Below are 20,421 nucleotides of genomic sequence, written 5' to 3'. Positions count from 1 at the left end.
GTTTCTGACACAGATGGCGCACAGCAAGGAGGGACGTCCAGGTTTGCAGTGATATTTGAAAAAAGGTAGAAAACATTATGGGATACAGATGAAATTATGGAATGGAGAACACTGCATTATAGGATGTTGAAATCATGTTCCCAGGCATCCCTGGATGACTCATTTGGCCCCAAGAGGCACTGCAAAACCATACCAAAACACCCTGCACTAGATAGTGGTGAGTTCCACAGTGAAATAGCTACCCATCTATGCAAGCGCTGCTAGTGAGGACGCACACGGTCAACACAAGGAGCGTAGTGTCGACATGCAAAATCAATTTAATTATTGCAGCAGCTATATGCCGACGTACTTAGGTCAACACAATTTTGTAGTTAGACATGCCCTTAGAGTTGTTATGCAGAAAGACTGCAAGATTTAGACGCAGCCTGGATGTGAGAACCTAGAAAGAAATCAAAGTCAAAGGTGACACCCAGGTTATGGGCCTCAGTGACAGGCAGGAAGGTAGTGTAGTCCGCTGTAATTGAGAAAGGAGGTAGCAGGGAGGATATTGGGTGTAGGGAAAATTTAAAAGCTTGTTTTAGTCATGCTGATCTTGAGCTGATGCTAGATACAGAGGATAGGACAAGAAACAATGGGCTTAAATGGCAGCAAGGGAGGTTTAGGTTGGACATTAGGAAAAAACTTCCTAACTGTCATGGTGGTTAAGCACTGATATAATTTGCCTAGGGAGGTTGTGGAATCTCCATCATTGGAGATTTTTAAGAGAAGGTTAGACCCCTTGTCAGGAATTGTCTAGATCAGGGGTCCCCAACCCCCGGTCCGCGGCCCGGTACCGGTCCGCGGCCTCTTACAAACCGGGCCGTGAACCGACCCAGTGGACCTCCCGCAGGCGTGCCTGCGGGAGGTCTACCCGAGCCGCGGGACGAGCGCTCCCTCCGCAGTCATGCCTGCGGGAGGTCTGCTGCTCCCGGGGCTCCGGTGGACCTCCCGCAGGCATGACTGCGGACGGTTCGCTGGTCGCGCGGCTCAGCTGGACCGCCCGCAGGCACGCCTGCGGGTGGTCCACCGGCTCCGGTTGAGCTGCCGCAGGCATGCCTGCGGGCGGTCCAGCTGAGCCGCGCGACCAGCGAACCGTCCGCAGGCATGACCGGTCCCTGGTCCTGAAAAGGTTGGGGACCCCTGGTCTAGATAATACTTAGTCCTGCAGTGAGTGAAGGGGACTGGGATAGAGGACCTCTCAAGGTCCCTTCCAGTCCTACAATTCGATGGTTCTATATCCACGAGGAGATGTCAGAGAGACAGGCTGAGATTTTAGTTGAACAGATGGAGAGAGGTCCAGAGTAGAGAGATAGGTCTGTGAGTTATCTGCATAAAGATGGTAGGTGAATTTGTGTTTGTGGCTAAGATTACCCAGAAATAAGGTGTAAAGAATGAAGAGAAAGGAACCAAGAACAAAGCCCTGTGGAATCTCAGACAAAGTTGTGGGACGGGGGGAGGATCCTCTGAAGGACACACTGAAGGAGTGATTTCAGAGGCAGGAGGAGAAGCGGGAAAGGACAGTCACAGAAGCCAAAGGACGAAAGAATCCAAGAAAAGCATGACTGACTGTGTTAACATGGCTGACAAATCAAGACAATTATGATGGAGTGCTGGGTTCTGAGCTTTGGCTAGGAAGAGGTCATTAGGGACTTTGGCAAGAGCACTGAAAAGGACAGAACCAGGATTGGAGAACAGTCTCAGATAAAATTGGAGGAGAGCAACTCCAGACAATGATTGTAAATAGTGCATTCAGTGAACTCAGAGAAGAAAGGGAGAAGAGAGAAAGGGAGAAGAGGGCAGTAGTCAAAGAGGCAAGCAGGGGTAATGGTGCGGATTTTATTATTTTTTTTTAAAGATGGGAAATACTAAAGCTTGCTTGTATTGTGACAGGGAAGAGCCAGAGGAAAGTGGGAGGTTAATGCAAAGAGTAAGGAAGGGGAGGAGAGTGGATGCAAGAGAGACAGGATGGGATGCCTACAGCATGCAGAGAAGTTAGAATACATAGGGCCTTGCTCATAATGCTTTCCACTCATGCTAAAACTGGTAGGTATAAAAAAGCATAACCCAACATCATCTTCCTCTGTTTCATTCTGAAAGGAGATTCAGACCTGATATCCTCTGCTGCTATAGGAAAAAGATACAAATAAAAAGGAGGGGAAGAAAGAGAATTAAACCTCTGCTTCTGGTACATATTTCCCCTGTGGCTAAACAAAAGAAGTAAAATGAAATTAACAGGAATAGTCAGTTACACTTGACTGCTGCTTCCCCCAGGCCCTGTTGCAGAAACATTAAAAGTCAAAGCACAGACGCAGGAAAAAAGAAAAAAAAATGCTAAAATGGGATGGATTGTAGGAACAAACAGAGGCTTGAAGAACAACTGTGGAGACTATAGAAATTTGGCATACAAAGCACCACTTTGTCCATTACATATCTGCACAAAAAATGCTCATAATGATGCAAAGCTGATCAAACTGTTTGCATTAGACATCCTTTCAGCAAGGTTAACCGTTGTATGGTCTTCCACTATGCCAGTCTTCACTTGTGCAATGTGGACAGAAATTGCTGGTGTAATAACACCAGTTGTGCAAAGAGTCTACTTTCCCACAGTGCATTGATCATTACTTAGCTGGTCTGCCTGCTCTATTTTCTTTATGGCAATACACAGAGTCATGTTTGCCGGAAGCAACGTATTGAACAAGTCACACTGCACACACGGCAGCTCATTTGCATATTCACAGCAATCAACTTCTTTAAGTATCTACTATAAGAAGACTTCTCCCCATGAAGATATTCACAAATCACGATCAAATCATTTCTTAAGTTTCTCTTGGTTACGCTAAACGGGGTTGAACTTCTTACGATTCTCACTGTAAATCATGTTTTCCAGATCTCAAATCATTCTTATAGCTTTTTTCTGAACGCTTCCCAATTTTTCACCAGCACGGACACAATAGTCCAGGAATTCTCTCACTAATGCTGTTTGAAAAAGTAATACTACCTCCCTTCTACTCAATCTTCCCCTGCTTATACATCCAAGGATCATGTTGCCCCCCTTAACCAAAGCATAATACTGTGGGAAGTCACGTTCACTGAGTTTGCCTACCATGATTTCTAAGTCCTTTTCAGAATCAAAGCCTTCCGGAATACAATCCTCTATCCCATAAATGTGATCTATCTTCTTTGTTCCTACATATATGATGTTACATTTGACTGTATACCTACATATGCTGTTCATATGAGCCCAGTTTACCAAACAATCCAGATTACTCTGTAAAACTGACCTATCCTTATTCTTATTTATTACTCCGCTATTTACAGTTACCTGCTTCTTTTCTACAAACTTAACAGAGCGTGATGAAGAGGGCAGTTCCTCATCTCCTGCGGCAGCCCCAGCTGGTGATCAATCTGTGGCTCACTGGTCAATAGTCTCACTTTGACAACCTACCCACAGTTTGTTAGACCTGAACTTGCTGCTGGCAAACTATGAGTGAACACCTGGGAGGCTTTACTGGCATGGGGGGAGAGGGGAAGGTACAAAACAACAGGAGGCAGAGAATGCAGCCTCACTTAATGATCCATAACTGGATCCAGACTTGCAAAGGTATAGTAGGGGGATCAAGACAAGGGAGGCCCATGGCTAAGCCATTTCTGGAGAGGGGTGTTAAAGATGGCAGGGCAAGGAGCAGAGAGGAGACTCAGCCGGTGAACTAAGGATGTTTGCCAGCCAAGGGAGCTGTCAGGTTGACAGCTGTCAAAGACAGTGTACTGTTAACTCTGATAGCTATTGATTGTGTCAGTGGGAGGCAACCATACTAGCACTCAGTTGATTGAGATGCAATCAGGATTTTACCTCTACAAATTACAGGGGTAACTCAATGATTGCGGCTGCCCTGATAATCAACTGACGCATTTGTGTTTGGACACAGGTGTATTTCAATCAATTGAGAGGGAGCAACTGGTGTTTATGCTGAACATATGAGTTTAGGAACAGGGACCTCATCTCCTTATACGTCTGGGGCTTGGAAATGTCCTCACTTACATGCCAGAAAACTTCCCCTGGCAAGGAGATGAGGGCAGGTACACGAAGCCATAATGGGACACTGAGTGAGAAAGTGGTTTGTTCCTTGTGAGCAGGGCTACAGCCAGTGGTTTCCCCAGGAATTGAAATTAGGGGGGGTGTTCGAATTTACAGGGGGGGTGTCAGGACCAATGATATATATAAAAGATATGAATAAAGTAAATGTTTTGTTAGGATTATGCAAATTTAACATAAGAATAATGCAAGTTACAACAAAACACATAACAGGTCTAGATTTCTAAAAAAATATACATTTAAAAAAAAGTATTTAATTTAAATTGACTTTTGAAAAGTAAGCCATCACGGGGTAAGAGGAAAGTCCTCTCATGGATCAGTAACTGGTTAAAAGATGGGAAACAAAGGATAGGAATAAATTATCAGTTTTCAGAATGGAGAGAGATAAATAGTGGTATCCCTGAGGGGTCGGTACTGGGACCAGTGCTGTTCAACATATTCTTAAATGATCTGGAAAAATGGGTAAGCAGTGAGGTGGCAAAATCTGCAGATGATACAAAACTATTCAAGATAGTTAAGTCCCAGGCAGACTGCGAAGAATTACAAAGGGATCTCATGAAACTGGGTGACTGGGCAACAAAAATGGCAGATGAAATTTAATGTTGATAAATGCAAAGTAATGTACACTGGAAAACAATATCAACTATACATACAAAATGAAGGAGTCTGAATTAGCTGTTAACACTCAAGAAAGTTCTTGCAGTCATTGTGGATAGTTCTCTGAAAACATCCACTCAGTATGCAGCAGCAGTCAGTGATTCCCAACATTCTGTTTGCTTTTTTAAAAAGAACAGGAGCACTTGTGGCACCTTAGAGACTAACAAATTTATCTGAGCATAAGCTTTCATGGGCTACAGTCCACTTCATCGGATGTAGCCCACGAAAGCTTATGTTCTTTTTGCAATACAGACTAACACGGCTGCTACTCTGAAACCTTTGCTTTTTTAAGAAAGGGATAGATAATAAGACAGAAAATATCATATTGACTCTATATAAATCCATGGCACATGTACACCTTGAATCCTGTGTGCAGATCTGGTTACCTCATCCCAAAAAAGACATACTGGAAATGCAAAAGGTACAGAGATGGGCAACTAAAATGATTAGGGGTATGAAACAGGAGAAGAAATTAAAATGACTGGGATTTTCAGCTTAGAAAAGAGATGACTAAGGGGGGATATGCTAAAGGTCTATAAAATCTTGACTGATGTGAAGAAAGTGAATAAAGTAAATGTTTTGTTAGGATAATGCAAATTTAACATAAGAAAAATGCAAGTTACACCAAAACACATAACAGGTCTAGATTTCTAAAAATATATATATAATTTAAAAAAAATGTATTTAATTTAAATTGACTTTTGAAAAGTAAGCCATCATGGGGTAAGAGGGAAGATCCTCTCATGGATCAGTAACTGGTTAAAAGATGGGAAACAAAGGGTAGGAATAAATTATCAGTTTTCAGAATGGAGAGAGATAAATAGTGGTATCCTTGAGGGGTCAGTACTGGGACTAGTCCTATTCAACATATTCATCTGGAAAAATGGGTAAACAGTGAGCTGGCAAAATTTGCAGATGATACAAAACTATTCAAGATAGTTAAGTCCCAGGCAGACTGCAAAGAGCTACAAAGGGATCTCACAAAACTGGGTGACTGGGCAACAAAACAGAACTCTCTCCCAGCGCTGGCGCTCCGACCACACTCGCGCTTCAAAGAGCTGCCGCGGCAGCGCTGTGCAGTGCTAAGTGTAGCCATAGCCTCATTTAGACTTTGCTTACAAATCATCATTGGAAATTATTAGGTTGGCCAACATCACCGAAATGAATGCACTGACATCATAAAAAACAGCTGTATAAGGAAGCAAGGAAGCTAGTCTATGTTCATACTTTTCAAATCTATTATACTTTTTCAGATACACATATTTTATCATACACTGTATAAGCTTTTAACGTGTGTATTAATGTTTCAGTTTAAATTCAGATTTCCAAACAGTCACTAAATTGGTATGTAACTAGCTCACAAAACTGGGGGGGGGGGGTGTTGGGAAAATTCAGGGGGAGTGTAGGGAAATCACTGGCTACAGCTGCCCACCAAGTGTCAGTTACACAGACTCATTCTTTCCACTGCTGGGGGAAGGAGACACTGTCCTTTGCTCCTGGCTCTCTCTTTCCTTCTTGCACCAAGGAGTGAGCGGAGCCTCCTCGCCACTCTGCTGCGGCCTGGGGGTAGCTCCGTGAAACTTATGCGAATCTGCTGCTCAGACAAGGGAGAAGCCCCCGACCCCGCTTCCGTCCCAGCAGCGGCGGGGTGGGCAGAGGGCAGCGCCGCTCGCTTTACTCCCGGCCGCAGGGAAGGGAGCGCCCCCAGCCAGAGCCAGGGGAGCGAGCAGCGGGGACACACCGCAGGGCTTCTCCCTCAACCCCCGGCGGGGAAGGGCCGTGTGGGGCTGCCCAGTGCCTGGGGACCCCCGCGGAGCGATACGGGCAGAGCCGGCGCTGGCCGGGGTCCCCCAGCGGCGAGGCGGCGCCGCCTGCGCCCAGTCGGGGCTCCCCGCCCCCTCTGCGGCGGGCACTGACCTCTCCGCGGGGCCGCGGCCCGAGCCGGCAGCAGGCGGGCGGCGTGTCTGGCTGCGGTAACCAAGGGCGACACGGGCGCCGCCATCTTTCCGGCAGCTCCGTCCTCGCCCCGCCCTTCAAAATAACTTCGCTCAGAGGCCGGGCCGCTGCCGCCGTGCGTGACACCGCCCCCTGGGCGCGCGGCAGAGCCCGAGCTTTGCCCCGCCCGCTCTCCCTCCGTTTGGGGCAGAGCCGCGTCGAGCAGGGACTACAAGCCCCAACATGCAACGCGCCACCTCCGCCCGGCAAGCGACGGGGAGTGCTGGGAAATGTAGTTTGTTCTGGGCTGCAGGAGGAGCGGGGTGGGTGGCTGGGCCCAAGGTGAATCGCATCATTGGGAGTTATCGGCAGACCCCCGCCCCTGCATTTGCTTGGTTATCCCTAAGAGGCTGGCACTGGTTCAGCTCACGGTGACTGAGGCTAGGGTGACCAGATGTCCCGATTTTATAGAGACAGTCCTGATTTTGGGGTCTTTTTCTTATATAGGCGCCTACTACCAGGACCAGATTAACTTTTTGTGAGTCCCTCTGAGGAATGATTGTAAAAGGGGGCAGGGTCAAAAGCACATTGGGGCGGGAGCTAAGGTTAGTCCCTGGAGCAAGGGAGGGGCCAGGCATAAACTGCAAGCACAGCAGCTCTCGGGAGGGGGTAAACAGCACACCCCTTCCCCATCCACATAGAGCAGATATCTACCTGGTTTTAGCCCATTCTCTTTATCTCGCTCTGCACTGAGCTGCCCCTCCTTCTGCAGCAGCAGGGCTGGTTCTCTTCCAGCCCTCTGGAGTGGGTGTTGGGAGTGGGAGGAGCAGAGGCTAATGTAGTTACTCCTATAACCAGACCAGGGCCAGCTGCAGGGTTTTTGCTGTCCCAAGCAGCAAAAAAAAAAAAAAAGCTGCGATCACAATCTGTGGGAGCTCTACTGCTGCTGCTTCAGTCTTCGGCGGCAATTCGACAGCGGGTAGTGGCCGCCCCAAGCACCTGCTTGCTGGGCTGGTGCCTTGAGCCGGCCCTGAACCGGACTTGTAGTTTCTAGTCAGCACTGCTAACTGGACACTCAGGTCCTGTTTTCTACTGGACTTTTGAGTCTAAAACTGGATACCTGGCAACAGGGCTGCCAGAAAAGCATGGGGGGTGAGGGGAGCAAGTGCTGGGTGGGCTAGGGAGTGGAGAGGAGCTAGCGAGCAGGGCCATGTCTGCTGTACTGCCCAGGTAAATTGGAAACTGTGGGGATCAGCTGATACAGTATCCCCAGCCCAGGTGACCATGTCTACACTGTAGAATTATGTTGACTTCAGTTATCTTGGTGTTAAGCTGCTGCAGATATTACATCGCTTGTGTGTCTCCACACTAGAGTCCTTGTGTCAGCAGTGCATGTCCTCACTAGGAGCGCTTGTATAATGCCGAGAGCAGTGTACTGTGGGTAGCTATCCAACTGTGCAACTTGCCACCATGTAGCGTGGGGTGTTTTGGGAAGGTTTTGCAATGCCTCATGGGACTGAAATGAGTTGCACAGTGATGACTGGGAGCATGGGTTCAATTTTATATAATGCAGTGTTCTCCATCCCATAATGTTTCACTCCTCTTTTCAAAATCACCCAAACAAACCTACGCATCCCTCCTTGCTGTCCACTATCTGCGACAGAAGTATGGATCTTGCACAGCTCTGCACTACTGTAATAAGCATTACGAGCATGGGCTGGCTGATCCTGCAGTATTTGCAGAGTGACAAGAGGAGGCACGGGGAACATGATGATTCCTTGGAGGCTTGATTGCTGTCGGACATAGAAAGAAACTATCCAAGGTTGTTGGCGGTGTTCATGGAGTAACTTCAGATGATGGAGCACCAGTTCTGGGCCTAAGAAACAAGCACTAATTGATGGGATCACATTGTGATGCAAGTTTGGGATGATGAGCAGCAGATGCAGAACTTTCAGATGCACAAGGCCATATTCCTGGATCTGTGTGCAGAGCTCACCCCAGCCTTCCTGCACAGCCATACCAAAATGAGATCCACACTGACAGTGGAGAAGCAAGTGGCAATTGCTCTGTGGAAGCTTGCAATGCAATCTGAAGTTGGGAAATCCTCTGTGGGGGTTATTGTGATGCAAATGTGCAGGGCCATTAATCACCTTCTGCTATGAAGGACTGTGACTCTGGGCCATGTGCAGGACATAATGGATGGCTTTGCAGCAATAGGGTTCCCAAACTGCAGTGGAGCAATAGATGGCATGCAAATCCCGGTTTTGACACCAGACCACCTTGCCTCTGAGTACAGCAACAAAAAAGGGCTACTTTTCTATGGTAGTGGAAGCTTTGTGGGATCACTGGGAATGGAGAGGAGGAATAGCTCAGTGGTTTGAGCATTGGCCTGCTAAACCCAGGGTTGTGAGTTTAATCCTTGAGGGGGTCACTTAGGGATCTGGGGCAAAAATTGGTCCTGCTAGTAAAGGCAGGGGGCTGGACTCCATAACCTTTCAAGGTCCCTTCCAGTTCTAGGAGATTGGTATATCTCCTATTATTATTTAATGCTTTACTGATATCAGTGTGGGCTGGTCAGGGAAGGTGTATGACGCATGTAACTTTAAGAACACAGGACTGTTCAGAAAGCTGCAAACAGGAACTTTCTTTCCCAACTGGTGGATTACCATTGGCAGTGTTGAAATACCAATGTGATGCTGGGAGACCCAGCCTACCCCTTGCTCCCATGGCTCATGAAGCCATACAGCAGCCACCTCGACAGCACCAAGTGCTTCAACTACAGGTTCAGCAGATGCAGAGTAGCAGTTGAATGTGTCTTTTGTTGGTTGAAGGGTCGCTGGTGCTGTCTACTCAAGAGATTAGACCTCAGCCCTGGACCACTGACAGAGTCAGTGCCTCTGAACAGCTCCTGCAGGCATCTGTCTGCTGCCTGGGATCATATGCTGCTAGCCTGTGTGCTGGAATGGTTCTTGCTGAAGTAATCTCTGAGCAGTGTGAAAAAGCATCCTACCATGGTAGAAAAAATAAGGCAGCCCTCCCCAGAAACCTACAGCAGAGGATTGCAGACTACCAGCAGGAAAGTTTCATTGAGATCTTTACGGAGGATTCCCAGGACATCCCAGTGCACATAAACCAATTGTTCCACAGGGCCACCTCTGCCTAACTTTAGACGTGGGTGAGAAGCAGATAGCAACTCTACCTCTGTTGTTTGTTTCACTACTTCTAGCATAAGTAAAAAAAAAAAGAATAAATCAAGAGATGTGTCCTGCTGTTTGGGGATTCCTTCCCTGTAATTTTAAAGCAAACAGCATACTTACCAGAGGTTCCTTCCCCTGCATCAGGCTTGACCATGCTGGACTGTAGAGACTATCTGGACTGTGCTAGAGTAAAAAACATGTCCTGGGTCATCGTGCAACTGGACCCCCGATTGCCTGTTCCTCATATTCCTCCTCCTCTTCCTCCTCCTCGCTGTTCACAGAAGTGTTGGGGGGGGCTCCGACCAGGGCCGGTCAGAGGGGGAGGGGAAGTGGGGCAATTTGCCCCAGGTCCCAGGCCCCGCAGGGGCCCCCACGAGAGTTTTTCAGGGCCTGGGACCCGCCACCGAAGTGCTGGGTCTTCACTGGCAATTTGGCGGCGGGGGGGCCCCCAGATCCCCTGAATCCTCTGGGCGGCCCTGGCTCCGACTCAGGCTCCTTCAAAGTATCCTCACGGTTCTTGGTGGTGGTAGTGGGGTCTTGTCTGAGGATGGCATGCAGCTCTTTGTAAAAGTGGCAGGTCTGCAGTTCCATACCAGAATGATTGTTAGCCTCCCTTGCCTGCGGTACACCTGCAGCAGCTCCTTTGGCTTTCATGCAGAACTGCTGCCTGGTCCCTCTTGTAGATCTTTTCCTCCATGCCCCAAGCAACCTTCTTGTAGATGTCGATGTTTATGTGGCTGGAACTGAGCTGTGTCTGCACAGCCTCCCACAGACCCAGAAGATCCAGCACCTCCTGTATACTCCAGGCAGTAGTGTATCTGCAGTGTATAGCCGGCATGATCAGCTAAGCAGTTGCTAGATGAGCACTCCAAGATGGGCAACCACAACCAGAAAATGGAATTTCAAAAATTCATGGGGCTTTATAGGGGAAAGGTGGTTCCATGCCAGCTGGTAGCTGGGCAGCGGAGTTCACAATGATGACCAGAGTGGTCAGGGTGGTGTATTGTGGAACATCTCCCAGAGGCCACTAGCATTCAATATAAGTAATGCAGCGTGTCAACCTAACTACATTAACCTTGACTCTGTACTGCTCGGGGAGGCGGTGTTAAGTCAGTGTAATGGGGCAGCTATGTCGGCAGGAGCAAAATTTCAATGTAGATGCATACACAGCTATGTCGATGTAAGCTGCCTTGCATCGACTTAACTGTGTAGACCAATGAGACATAACCATCATAAAAACATGAGCAACATGGCACCTCACCTGCTGCTTTTCCTTACTACCATTTATACTAGCATGAAGGCCATGGTCCAAGTATCAGAGCACATGCCTGCCTTTAATATAACTCTGACAGGTTGGTCTGCCCTCTTAAGGATAGTGGTGCCTAATGGTCAGCTCACCCCATTGTGTGGCTTGGCCCTTTACGGTTTGAAATGTCCTATATATTTAAGGACCTTGGGGTTATTGATAAAGTGGTCCTGGGAATAAGTGGTGCTTGGGAGAAAATCTTGACACTGTATCTTTAAAAGCCTGGGGCCAGGAGACTGATTCCTCTCTCCCTCAATCAACTGAGCAGGGAGAAGGGAACAGCATAAATGCTGCCCTCTGCTTCATAGTAGGACAGATACCAGCAGGAGAAACCTGAGGATTAACTGAGGAAAAGGGCTAGCTGAGGAAGAAGTTGGTTAAATTATAACGCAGCTCCAGGAGGAGTACTGGGACAACTAGCAAAGTAAGCCAATCTTTGTAGAAAAAATTAATAAATCAAACCCCACAAAGGGGGTTCAGGTTTTTGAACCAACTCAAGTCCCCACTGGTCTACAATTTTTGAGAAGTCGTCTGCTTCAGAGATAAAATGTGCTATTTATTATGTATTTTGATGTGCTGAATTCAAATATGACAATTAAAACAACTGATTGGCTACTGTTTCTAAGTTATGTACGTTTTTACATTTTATGTCTATGTATATTGTGTAAATAGTAGAGTTTTAATCGTAAATTGTAAACCTAGGTCTTTTCATTTGTTTATGGTTGCTTTACATGATAATATTTCACCTGTCCTGTTTATGTAACACTTTAAAAATCAGCAAAAGGGTTATATAACTAAAATTTATTATGAAACAAAAGGCAAAAAACTATTATGTACATAGTTTAGTCCTATTCAGTGACTACTCGGCGCTTCTTGGCTTGTCTCTTGTATTCATTAAATGGAGCATCTCTTGTCACTGTCCAGCAATAGTCTGCAAGCATTGATGGGCTCCATTTGCCCTGATAGCGTTTCTCCATTGTCCTGGTGAAATCGCTCGCCGTGCTCGTCGCTCACTGCTCCGCAGTTCGGTGGAAAAAAATCTAGATGAGAGTGCAAAAAATGTATCTTTAGTGACATGTTGCAACCAAGGCTTTTGTATGCCTTGAGGAGGTTTTCCACCAACAACCTGTAGTTGTCTGCCTTGTTGTTTCCGAGAAAATTTATTGCCACTAACTGGAAGGCTTTCCATGCCGTCTTTTCCTTGCCACGCAGTGCATGGTCAAATGCATCATCTCGAAGAAGTTCACGAATCTGAGGACCAACAAAGACACCTTCCTTTATCTTAGCTTCACTTAACCTTGGAAATTTTCCACGGAGGTACTTGAAAGCTGCTTGTGTTTTGTCAATGGCCTTGACAAAGTTCTTCATCAGACCCAGCTTGATGTGTAAGGGTGGTAACAAAATCTTCCTTGATTCAACAAGTGGTGGATGCTGAACACTTTTCCTCCCAGGCGCCAATGACTGTCAGAGTGGCCAATCTTTCTTGATGTAGTGGGAATCTCTTGCACGACTATCCCATTCGCAGAGAAAACAGCAGTACTTTGTGTATCCAGTCTGTAGACCAAGCAAGAGAGCAACAACCTTCAAATCGCCACAAAGCTGCCACTGATGTTGGTCATAGTTTATGCACCTCAAAAGTTGTTTCATGTTGTCATAGGTTTCCTTCATATGGACTGCATGACCAACTGGAATTGATGGCACAACATTGCCATTATGCAGTAAAGCAGCTTTAATACTCGTCTTCGATGAATCAATGAACAGTCTCCACTCATCTGGATCATGAACGATGTTGAGGGCTGTCATCACACCATCAATGTTGTTGCAGGCTACAAGATCACCTTCCATGAAGAAGAATGGGACAGGATCCTTTTAACGATCACGGAACATGGAAACCCTAACATCACCTGCCAGGAGATTCCACTGCTGTAGTCTGGAGCCCAACAGCTCTGCCTTACTCTTGGGTAGTTCCAAATCCCTGACAAGGTCATTCAGTTCACCTTGTGTTATGAGGTGTGGTTCAGAGGAGAAGGATGGGAGAAAATGTGGGTCCTGTGACATTGATGGTTCAGGACCAGAAGTTTCATCCTCTTCCTCTTCCTCGTCTGACTCAAGTGAGAATGATTCTGGTGCATCAGGAACCGGCAGTCCTTCTCCGTGGGGTACTGGACGTATAGCTGATGGAATGTTTGGATAATGCACAGTCCACTTTTTCTTCTTTGACACACCTTTCCCAACTGGAGGCACCATGCAGAAGTAACAATTGCTGGTATGATCTGTTGGCTTTCTCCAAATCATTGGCACTGCAAAAGGCATAGATTTCCTTTTCCTGTTCAACCTCTAGCGAAGATTTGTTGCACAAGTGTTGCAGCATATGTGTGGGGCCCACCTTTTGTCCTGATCTCCAATTTTGCAGCCAAAATAAAGGTGATAGGCTTTCTTAACCATAGTGGTTAAACTGCGCTTTTGTGATGCAAAAGTCACTTCACCACAAACATAGCAGAAGTTATCTGCACTGTTCACACAAGTACGAGGCATCTCTGCTCACTTTGGCTAAACAGAAATGTGTCCCTTTGCAAAATCAAACACTGACAAATAAGAGAGCACAACACTGTATGATTTCTAGAGCTGATATAGGGCAATTTGTTCAGCAGAGTAATGTAAGCTTCGTTATGATTGCATCATCCATGACTTCTAGGAATAACATGATGCAATTCATATCATGTATGACGCAATACCAGCTTCAGATTGCATCATTCATTGTTTTGCCTAAAATGCAAGTACTGTCCAAACCCAGTCATAGATTTATTCATAGATCCAGTCAAAGATGTATTTTAGTCATTTCTGGTTTAAATTGAGATCCCTTCCCTTTATAACTCACTTATCCTCCGCTATTCCCAAGTCAAGGGTTGTATATACTGACCCAATAGCATAACTTGAAAACTAGAGCCAATCAAAAATTTTAAGCATCATTTTTGTTCTCAGTGACCCAGAATTAGTAAAGTTTGACTACATTAATTTCAGAAGCTTTTTGGCTGTAGAGCAGTGTAATTATTGAAAGAACCCAAGGGAGTGGTGAGTGAGATAAAGTGGGATACTACAAGGGGGCATGTTGGAGACACTCGCCCCTTGACAATATCCCCTGGATACAGCTCATCAAACCTGAGCTGTAGTTGATGGATCCGCATAAGGAGCCTTTGCAAATGAAGGAACAGCATTTGCAATAGTAGCCCCCAATGGGTAAAACTTCTTGTGGTGGTTCAATCAACTTAGGCGCCACTGAGAAGATGCACTTCTCCTTCCATGCCCTCTACCAATGCAAGAGGAATGTAATATCATCCAGCCAGAAAAGCTTAGCAGTCAAAGAAATTCCCCTAAATATGTTATAAAGGCAAAGAGAAGGTGGGTCAAGTTCAGAGGTGAGTCTAAGTAAATCTAGAGAAAGTCTAAGTTGAGGTAACTTACATCTTTGTCACCCAACTACGGACAATATTAATAGCAGCTTAGACTTCCTTACATTTACTTACACTAATTTGCTGAGGTGTAAGTAGGTTTAAGATAGTCTTACTGCATCTATAGAAATTTAGGTCTAAGGGTCTATGAAGAAGTCTAACTTACACTATCATACATGTAACTTCTGAATCTGCTGCAGTGAATCTGAGAGCCAATAAGGAGGCTCTAGAGTGAAGTCCTGCAAGAGGAAAGAGAAGTGTTGTCTTTCCATCTTAGATGGCCTCCTTATCATAGTATCTGAGTGTGTCACAATCTTTAATGTATTTATTCTCACAACACTCTGTGAGGTAGGGAGAATGCTATTATCCCCATTTTATAGACAGGGAACTGGGGTACAGAGACAATAAGTGATTTGCTCAAGGTCAGACAGAAAGTTTGTAGCAGAGCAGGGAATTGAACCTAGGTCTGCCCAGTGAAAGCCTTAACCACTGAACCATCCTTGCACTCATTGTCAATTTCTACACCCTTCCAAGAATCTGCTTATTATATTTCTCTGGTCTGTCCTTCTTAGTCTATGTTAAATTTTCCAAGAGCTCTGAACTCTAGAGCAAGAGTCTTGTTTGGCCTCAGGAACAACCATTCTTGGTGTGATTTATCTGATTCCATCCCCATGCTTCCTAGGAGATGGAGTTTGTCACAAAGAAAGCAGTACAGGAGTGGGACTCCCAGCTGAGGGTAGCCAACTATTTGGATTCCAACAGTCAAGAGAACTAGATAAAATGATGTGATATAAAAGGACAGTGGGAATGAAGGAAGGAAGCATCAACCAGAATGTGTGCTTCTAGGTTATTTGCATAGCTCACTGTTAGCTCCTTGCTTGTCCTCCTTTGTTGGGGGGCATGGATCAGCATTCACGGCACACTCCCCGTCAGTACCTGGCCCAGGCTGGGGAAGCTAATGATTCAACCTGCGGACCCAATTCGGTGATGAATCCTGGTCCCATACCACCTGAGGCCCAACGTGCAGTGGGTTCATTGCAAAACTGACTTTCCCTCTTTTCTCTGTGTTGAAGTGTGGAGAGTGTCTACAGTGCCCTCTGTAGGCTCTGCTGATTGTCCTTCCAGCATAGCAGAAACACACCCAACAAGCAGATTCGGGCTTCAAGAGTGTTGCCCTCGGAGTACTTCATGTGCGGGGAAAAAAGCTGAGATAATTTCACAGTCTTCTCATCCTAGAAACATGTAGGAAATACTTTTGATTACCACAGAGATATCAGACTGTTTTTATTGATATATAGGTTTGTGACATCAATTTCCCATAAATTACTTCTGAGGTAATTTTCTGCATTTCATAGAAAAGAGAAGTCATTTTCATTGTGCACTGATAAATAATTTCTTCTTATAAGACTGTTTACAAACTGTACTTTAGTGCCTTAGTTTGCATTTTTGCTAGAAAGCAAAATATGTCCTTAATGCAATTACTAATTTTTAAATAATTATTATGATATTGAAAATACTAACAATGATTAAAGTGTACTTTCTAACATACTATTTTTAAATCGTGTGGTTGCTCAAATCACATTTTCTGTGCTATATATACCTAGTTTAGTAGTGATCTAAAATGCCATTTTTATCACATCTTTAAAGAGTTGATTTTAGTGTATTTCCTTTCTACCCTGCCTTTACTGAGCAGTGATTGGATTTGACTCATTCTAGCATGGTATATATATCAACACCTGTGCCCATTTAGCAATGAATTTCAGTACAAATCACAGTGAATTGAACAGACATCTCAAAGAAGCATTACAATTGTAGCAATATTTTTAGAAACTCAAACAAGGAGATAAACAACTTCAGTAAAAGTAATTTAAATAACAAATAACTTATCTTTATAAACTGCTTCTCTCCTTGAGAACAAAGGATAAACAAGGAGACAAGCTTTTTTTCCTTCCATTATTAACTCAGATCACAATATGAATGGGTGAAATGTCAAGAATAATTGGACCAAATCACAGCATAATCTTCAGCAAAAACATGTGATTTATTTAAATTGTCACTGCTTTTCTTAATAGATCCTCTGTTTAACCTTGTTATCCAAGACTGCATGTAAAAAAGGCACATTTTGATTTGTTCTGAAATTGTCAACTTAAAGGCATGTACTTTACTGTTCTGTTGTGAACCATAATCTAGGACATCTTCACATTGTGAAACATCAATATATTGTATTGTGACCCTGAGGTGCTGCAATTACACCAGTGCATGCCTTCCAAACAGTATTTTTCCATTCAGGTAAGAGTATTTTGCCATTCACGGTCATGGGGATTCTCTTGGCTAAGACCATGTAATGGGTACTGTAATGAGAGACTTTGCTTTGAATTCTGAGATACCTTGCAGCACCTTAATAGAGGCTTGCAGAAAAATCTTGGACGGGGTTTAAAAACACTGTAAAACTCACTTCTCCCCATTAATATAATTAAGGTGGTGACAATATCAGGACACTTTGACTTGCATAAAACAGCAGTTAAGTTTAAGATTAAGACTTTAGATAAATAGTAATTAGTGATAGTTTAAAATTAGAAATCCAAAATGCTGGACACAATAATCCTATATAAAAGATACAGGGTTAGGGTATGGAAAGTTCCAGCAACTCACAGGGAGGAGCTTGGCTATCTTAAAATAGGTTAGAGGGAGGAGCTCTACCCAACATGGCATGGGGGCGGAGGATGGAGGGAGCTTTACTATCTAAAAATGGGAATGATGTAATAGGAAGGATCTAGAACTATGCTAATATCTGGAAGCTGATTGGCTGAGATAAGCTAACCTTGAGACCGCAACCAGTGTATAAGGCTGACAGCCAGCAGATTTTGTTGTGGGGGTCTGTGAAGAGCAAAAGCCACAAGAAGCAGCAAGAACAGCAGCAGCAGCTGAGACAAGTGCAATATCATCTTAAGAAGATTCTGGAAAGCAGCTACCTGCAGAAGCAGCAGAACCTCCTAGAGGGCAGCAGCTTTAGAATATAGTAGCTACGGAAGCCTTTAAGGCAGACAGTCTGCGGGAGATGGTGGCGGCGGCAGCAGCAGCAGCAGCTTTAATTGCCACTACAGCGCAGTAGCGTAGCTAGTGGGGTGCAGGGGAAGCAGCCACTTCCCCTCAGCACATTTTCTAAAAGCGGCACCTGCCGGGCCAGCGCGGGTGGCAGCACGGCTGGAGGAGCCATGGGGGGGGGGGCGGCAGGCGCAGCTGGAGGAGTGAGTGGGCCGGCTCCTTGGCCATCGCGCCCCACACTCAGTGCGGCCCCAACATCACCGCAGCCACCATTAGCAGGCCCTGGCCATGCCACAGGATCATACACAGCGCCCTGGCTGCGTGTGCTGCCCTCCTCATGGAGCCTCCTGGCCCACCCCGGGCACATGTGGCGCATCCTGCCGTCGGCAGGGAGCCCTGCACCTCTCCTGCTCGGCTGTGCTCCAGCGGCTCCTTCCCGGCCGGGTGGCCGCCACCCCACCAGCAAGGAGCCACTGGAGTGCAGCTGAGCAGGACAGGCGCGGGGCTCCCCGGCAGCGCTGGGGAAGTTTATCAGTTCGGGGGACCCTGACTGGTTCCTCACCCCTATCCGCCAGCTGCCCTGCCTGGGACAAGTCTCGCCCCTGCAGTCCCTCTCTGCCGTGTGTCTCCGGTGGGCGGCCCATGCCCCCGGGCCGTGCTACCCACCCAGGCCCTGCCCACTCTGTGCTGCCCCCAGACCCACCGCGCTGCCCCATGGGCTGCAGGGCTGGAGCAGCCTCTGCGCTGCACTGCAGCGCTGCCGTCCCCAGCTGGCCATGGCCCGTGTGCCCAGGCTGCTGCACAGGGGCGTCTCCTCCCCAGACCCAGCTTGGGATCCAATGGGGCAGTGAGGGGGCGGGGCTGGAGGCGGGGATTTGGGGAGGGATCCACTGGGGGAAGGAGGGGGCGGAGTCGGGTCAGGAGGGGGGGCGAGACCAGAGGAAGAGCCATGGGGGGCATGGCCAGTGGAGGAGCCAAGGGGGGGCATCTTTTTTTATGTTTGCTCCCCCTACACTTAGAACCTGGCTACGCCACTGCTACAGCGTCAGCTCCTTCAAGACAAGCAGCTACCTCAAATCTGTGGAGACACTACCAGCCATCATTTCTGGTGCTAACCCCACCCAACGGACAGAACAGAAGGACCCCTGAGATGAGTCAGAGGGAATTGAGAAGAAAGAGTGTAAGTCTGACTTTATCATCTCCTGTTAGAGGATGTCTGGGTGTGCCTATTAATAAAGCTGAATGCCTGTATTTAAGTGAGCTCTACCCCACCTATCCTGCAACTGGCTGATCACGGCTCACAGGATATCAGTGTTAAGCAAATGATTTAATTAAATCTATAACATTGTAACAGTCTCTTGTATGTGCTAGGAAAGGTCATGCATACTACACTATATTAACTCTAAGGCTTTTGTGTATAAAGGGTCTCTATATGCCTATTACAGTGTAACTGCTATATGGTCTGTGTATCCAGTATATTCTCGGTTTGTTTTTTGTTTGCACTGCTTTATTATATGAGTTTAAAATGTAATTCTATTGTGTTTTACTATGTGTTATGTATTCTTTCTTGCTTTACTAGATACACTTGTAACCACTTATTTCTTCTAAATAAATACTTTGTTTTCTAAGAATTACTGCTTGTGTGTCCATCCTTGAGCAGAAGGCTGTATCCGTATCCTTCCAAGGGTTAGCAAGATTAGCTTGCTCTGTGAAGCCCTCTGTGGGCCAGAGACAACCCCCCTGGCAATTCCTCTAGGGCGGACCACTATTTATTACCTCTTTTGGATAAAGCAAATTGCGTAGTCTTAGGCAAACCATCATTGGAGTGCCTGAGATCTAAATTTTGGGGTAACAGTACAGGTATATTCTTACCTGCAGTATTTTGGTATACCTCAGCCATACTGCTTGTCCCTCTCTCTGTTCAATTTCAAAGAATAGGATTCTAAGTGGGCAAAATTAAGGGGCCACTCCCAGGTTTAAAATTATGGGACAGATTCACTCTTGCTTGCCCGTGGAGGTATTAATTATACCTCTTTGTGCCAGCCTGATCCACTGACCCCCGAAGGGGACTGGTTTGAGTGTGGTGTGGCAGCACAATCTCCACGTGTCCACTTCTGGGTTTCTGCAAGAGGAGAGCGTCATATTTGTGCTTGAGGCTCTGTGGCAAACTCACCAATGGAAGCTGATCTGGCCACATTTTGGGCTGTGCTGTATGCCTGTTGGTAGAAGAGAATTTATAGTTGCTTTTCACTACTGCAGCTTCCTCCAGAGGACATCCTGTTGCTGGGGTCCTGTGCCTATGTTTATGTCATCAGAATCTGGGGTAAATCTGGGCTGATTTTAGCCAAATATATTACAGAAATAAATCAAATATTATTATTATTAATCTAAGTATCATAAGCAACACAGATTAGTAAGAATTTTACAAGTCTAGTTGACTTTTTTCACTATTTAGGCTGTTTTGTTTACATCTTCCATTTCACTTGGCTTGGACGGTACTTGTCAGAACTGTCCCTGAACAGTGAGCAGGAACTTCGTGGTATTTCCTGAGAGGAACAAGTAAACCACTGCAGCTTTAACACTTTGATGTCCTGTCCACAATGGCACTGCAAAGGTGAAGGATGTAATGGTGCTTAGCTTTAGTCAAAGCCAGAGCCTAACAGTAGTGATATGAATGACTCTGGATAGTTGGAAGAAGTT

The 20,421-nt window shown here is 46.0% G+C and overlaps 1 protein-coding gene across 2 annotated transcripts in view; it reads right to left on the bottom strand.

Moving 5' to 3' along the window:
- The window catches only part of AFG1L (AFG1 like ATPase), a 148,444-nt gene extending 141,510 nt beyond the window's left edge, over positions 1 to 6,934 (bottom strand). Inside the window, exon 1 of one of the 2 annotated variants that reach the window (XM_045008579.1) lies at positions 6,707 to 6,934. In XM_045008579.1, coding sequence (XP_044864514.1) covers positions 6,707 to 6,791 — 85 coding nt within the window. In that variant the 5' untranslated portion in view covers positions 6,792 to 6,934. The remainder of the gene's footprint in view (positions 1 to 6,706) is intronic. The other variant, XM_045008581.1, reaches the window with a different exon arrangement.
- Positions 6,935 to 20,421: the final 13,487 nt, after the last annotated feature.

The sequence above is a fragment of the Mauremys mutica genome, chromosome 3, assembly GCF_020497125.1.
Source record: "Mauremys mutica isolate MM-2020 ecotype Southern chromosome 3, ASM2049712v1, whole genome shotgun sequence".
NCBI classification, from domain to species: domain Eukaryota; kingdom Metazoa; phylum Chordata; order Testudines; family Geoemydidae; genus Mauremys; species Mauremys mutica.
Note: the sequence above shows the minus strand (reverse complement) of the source record. Positions and strands in the feature narration are given on the sequence as shown.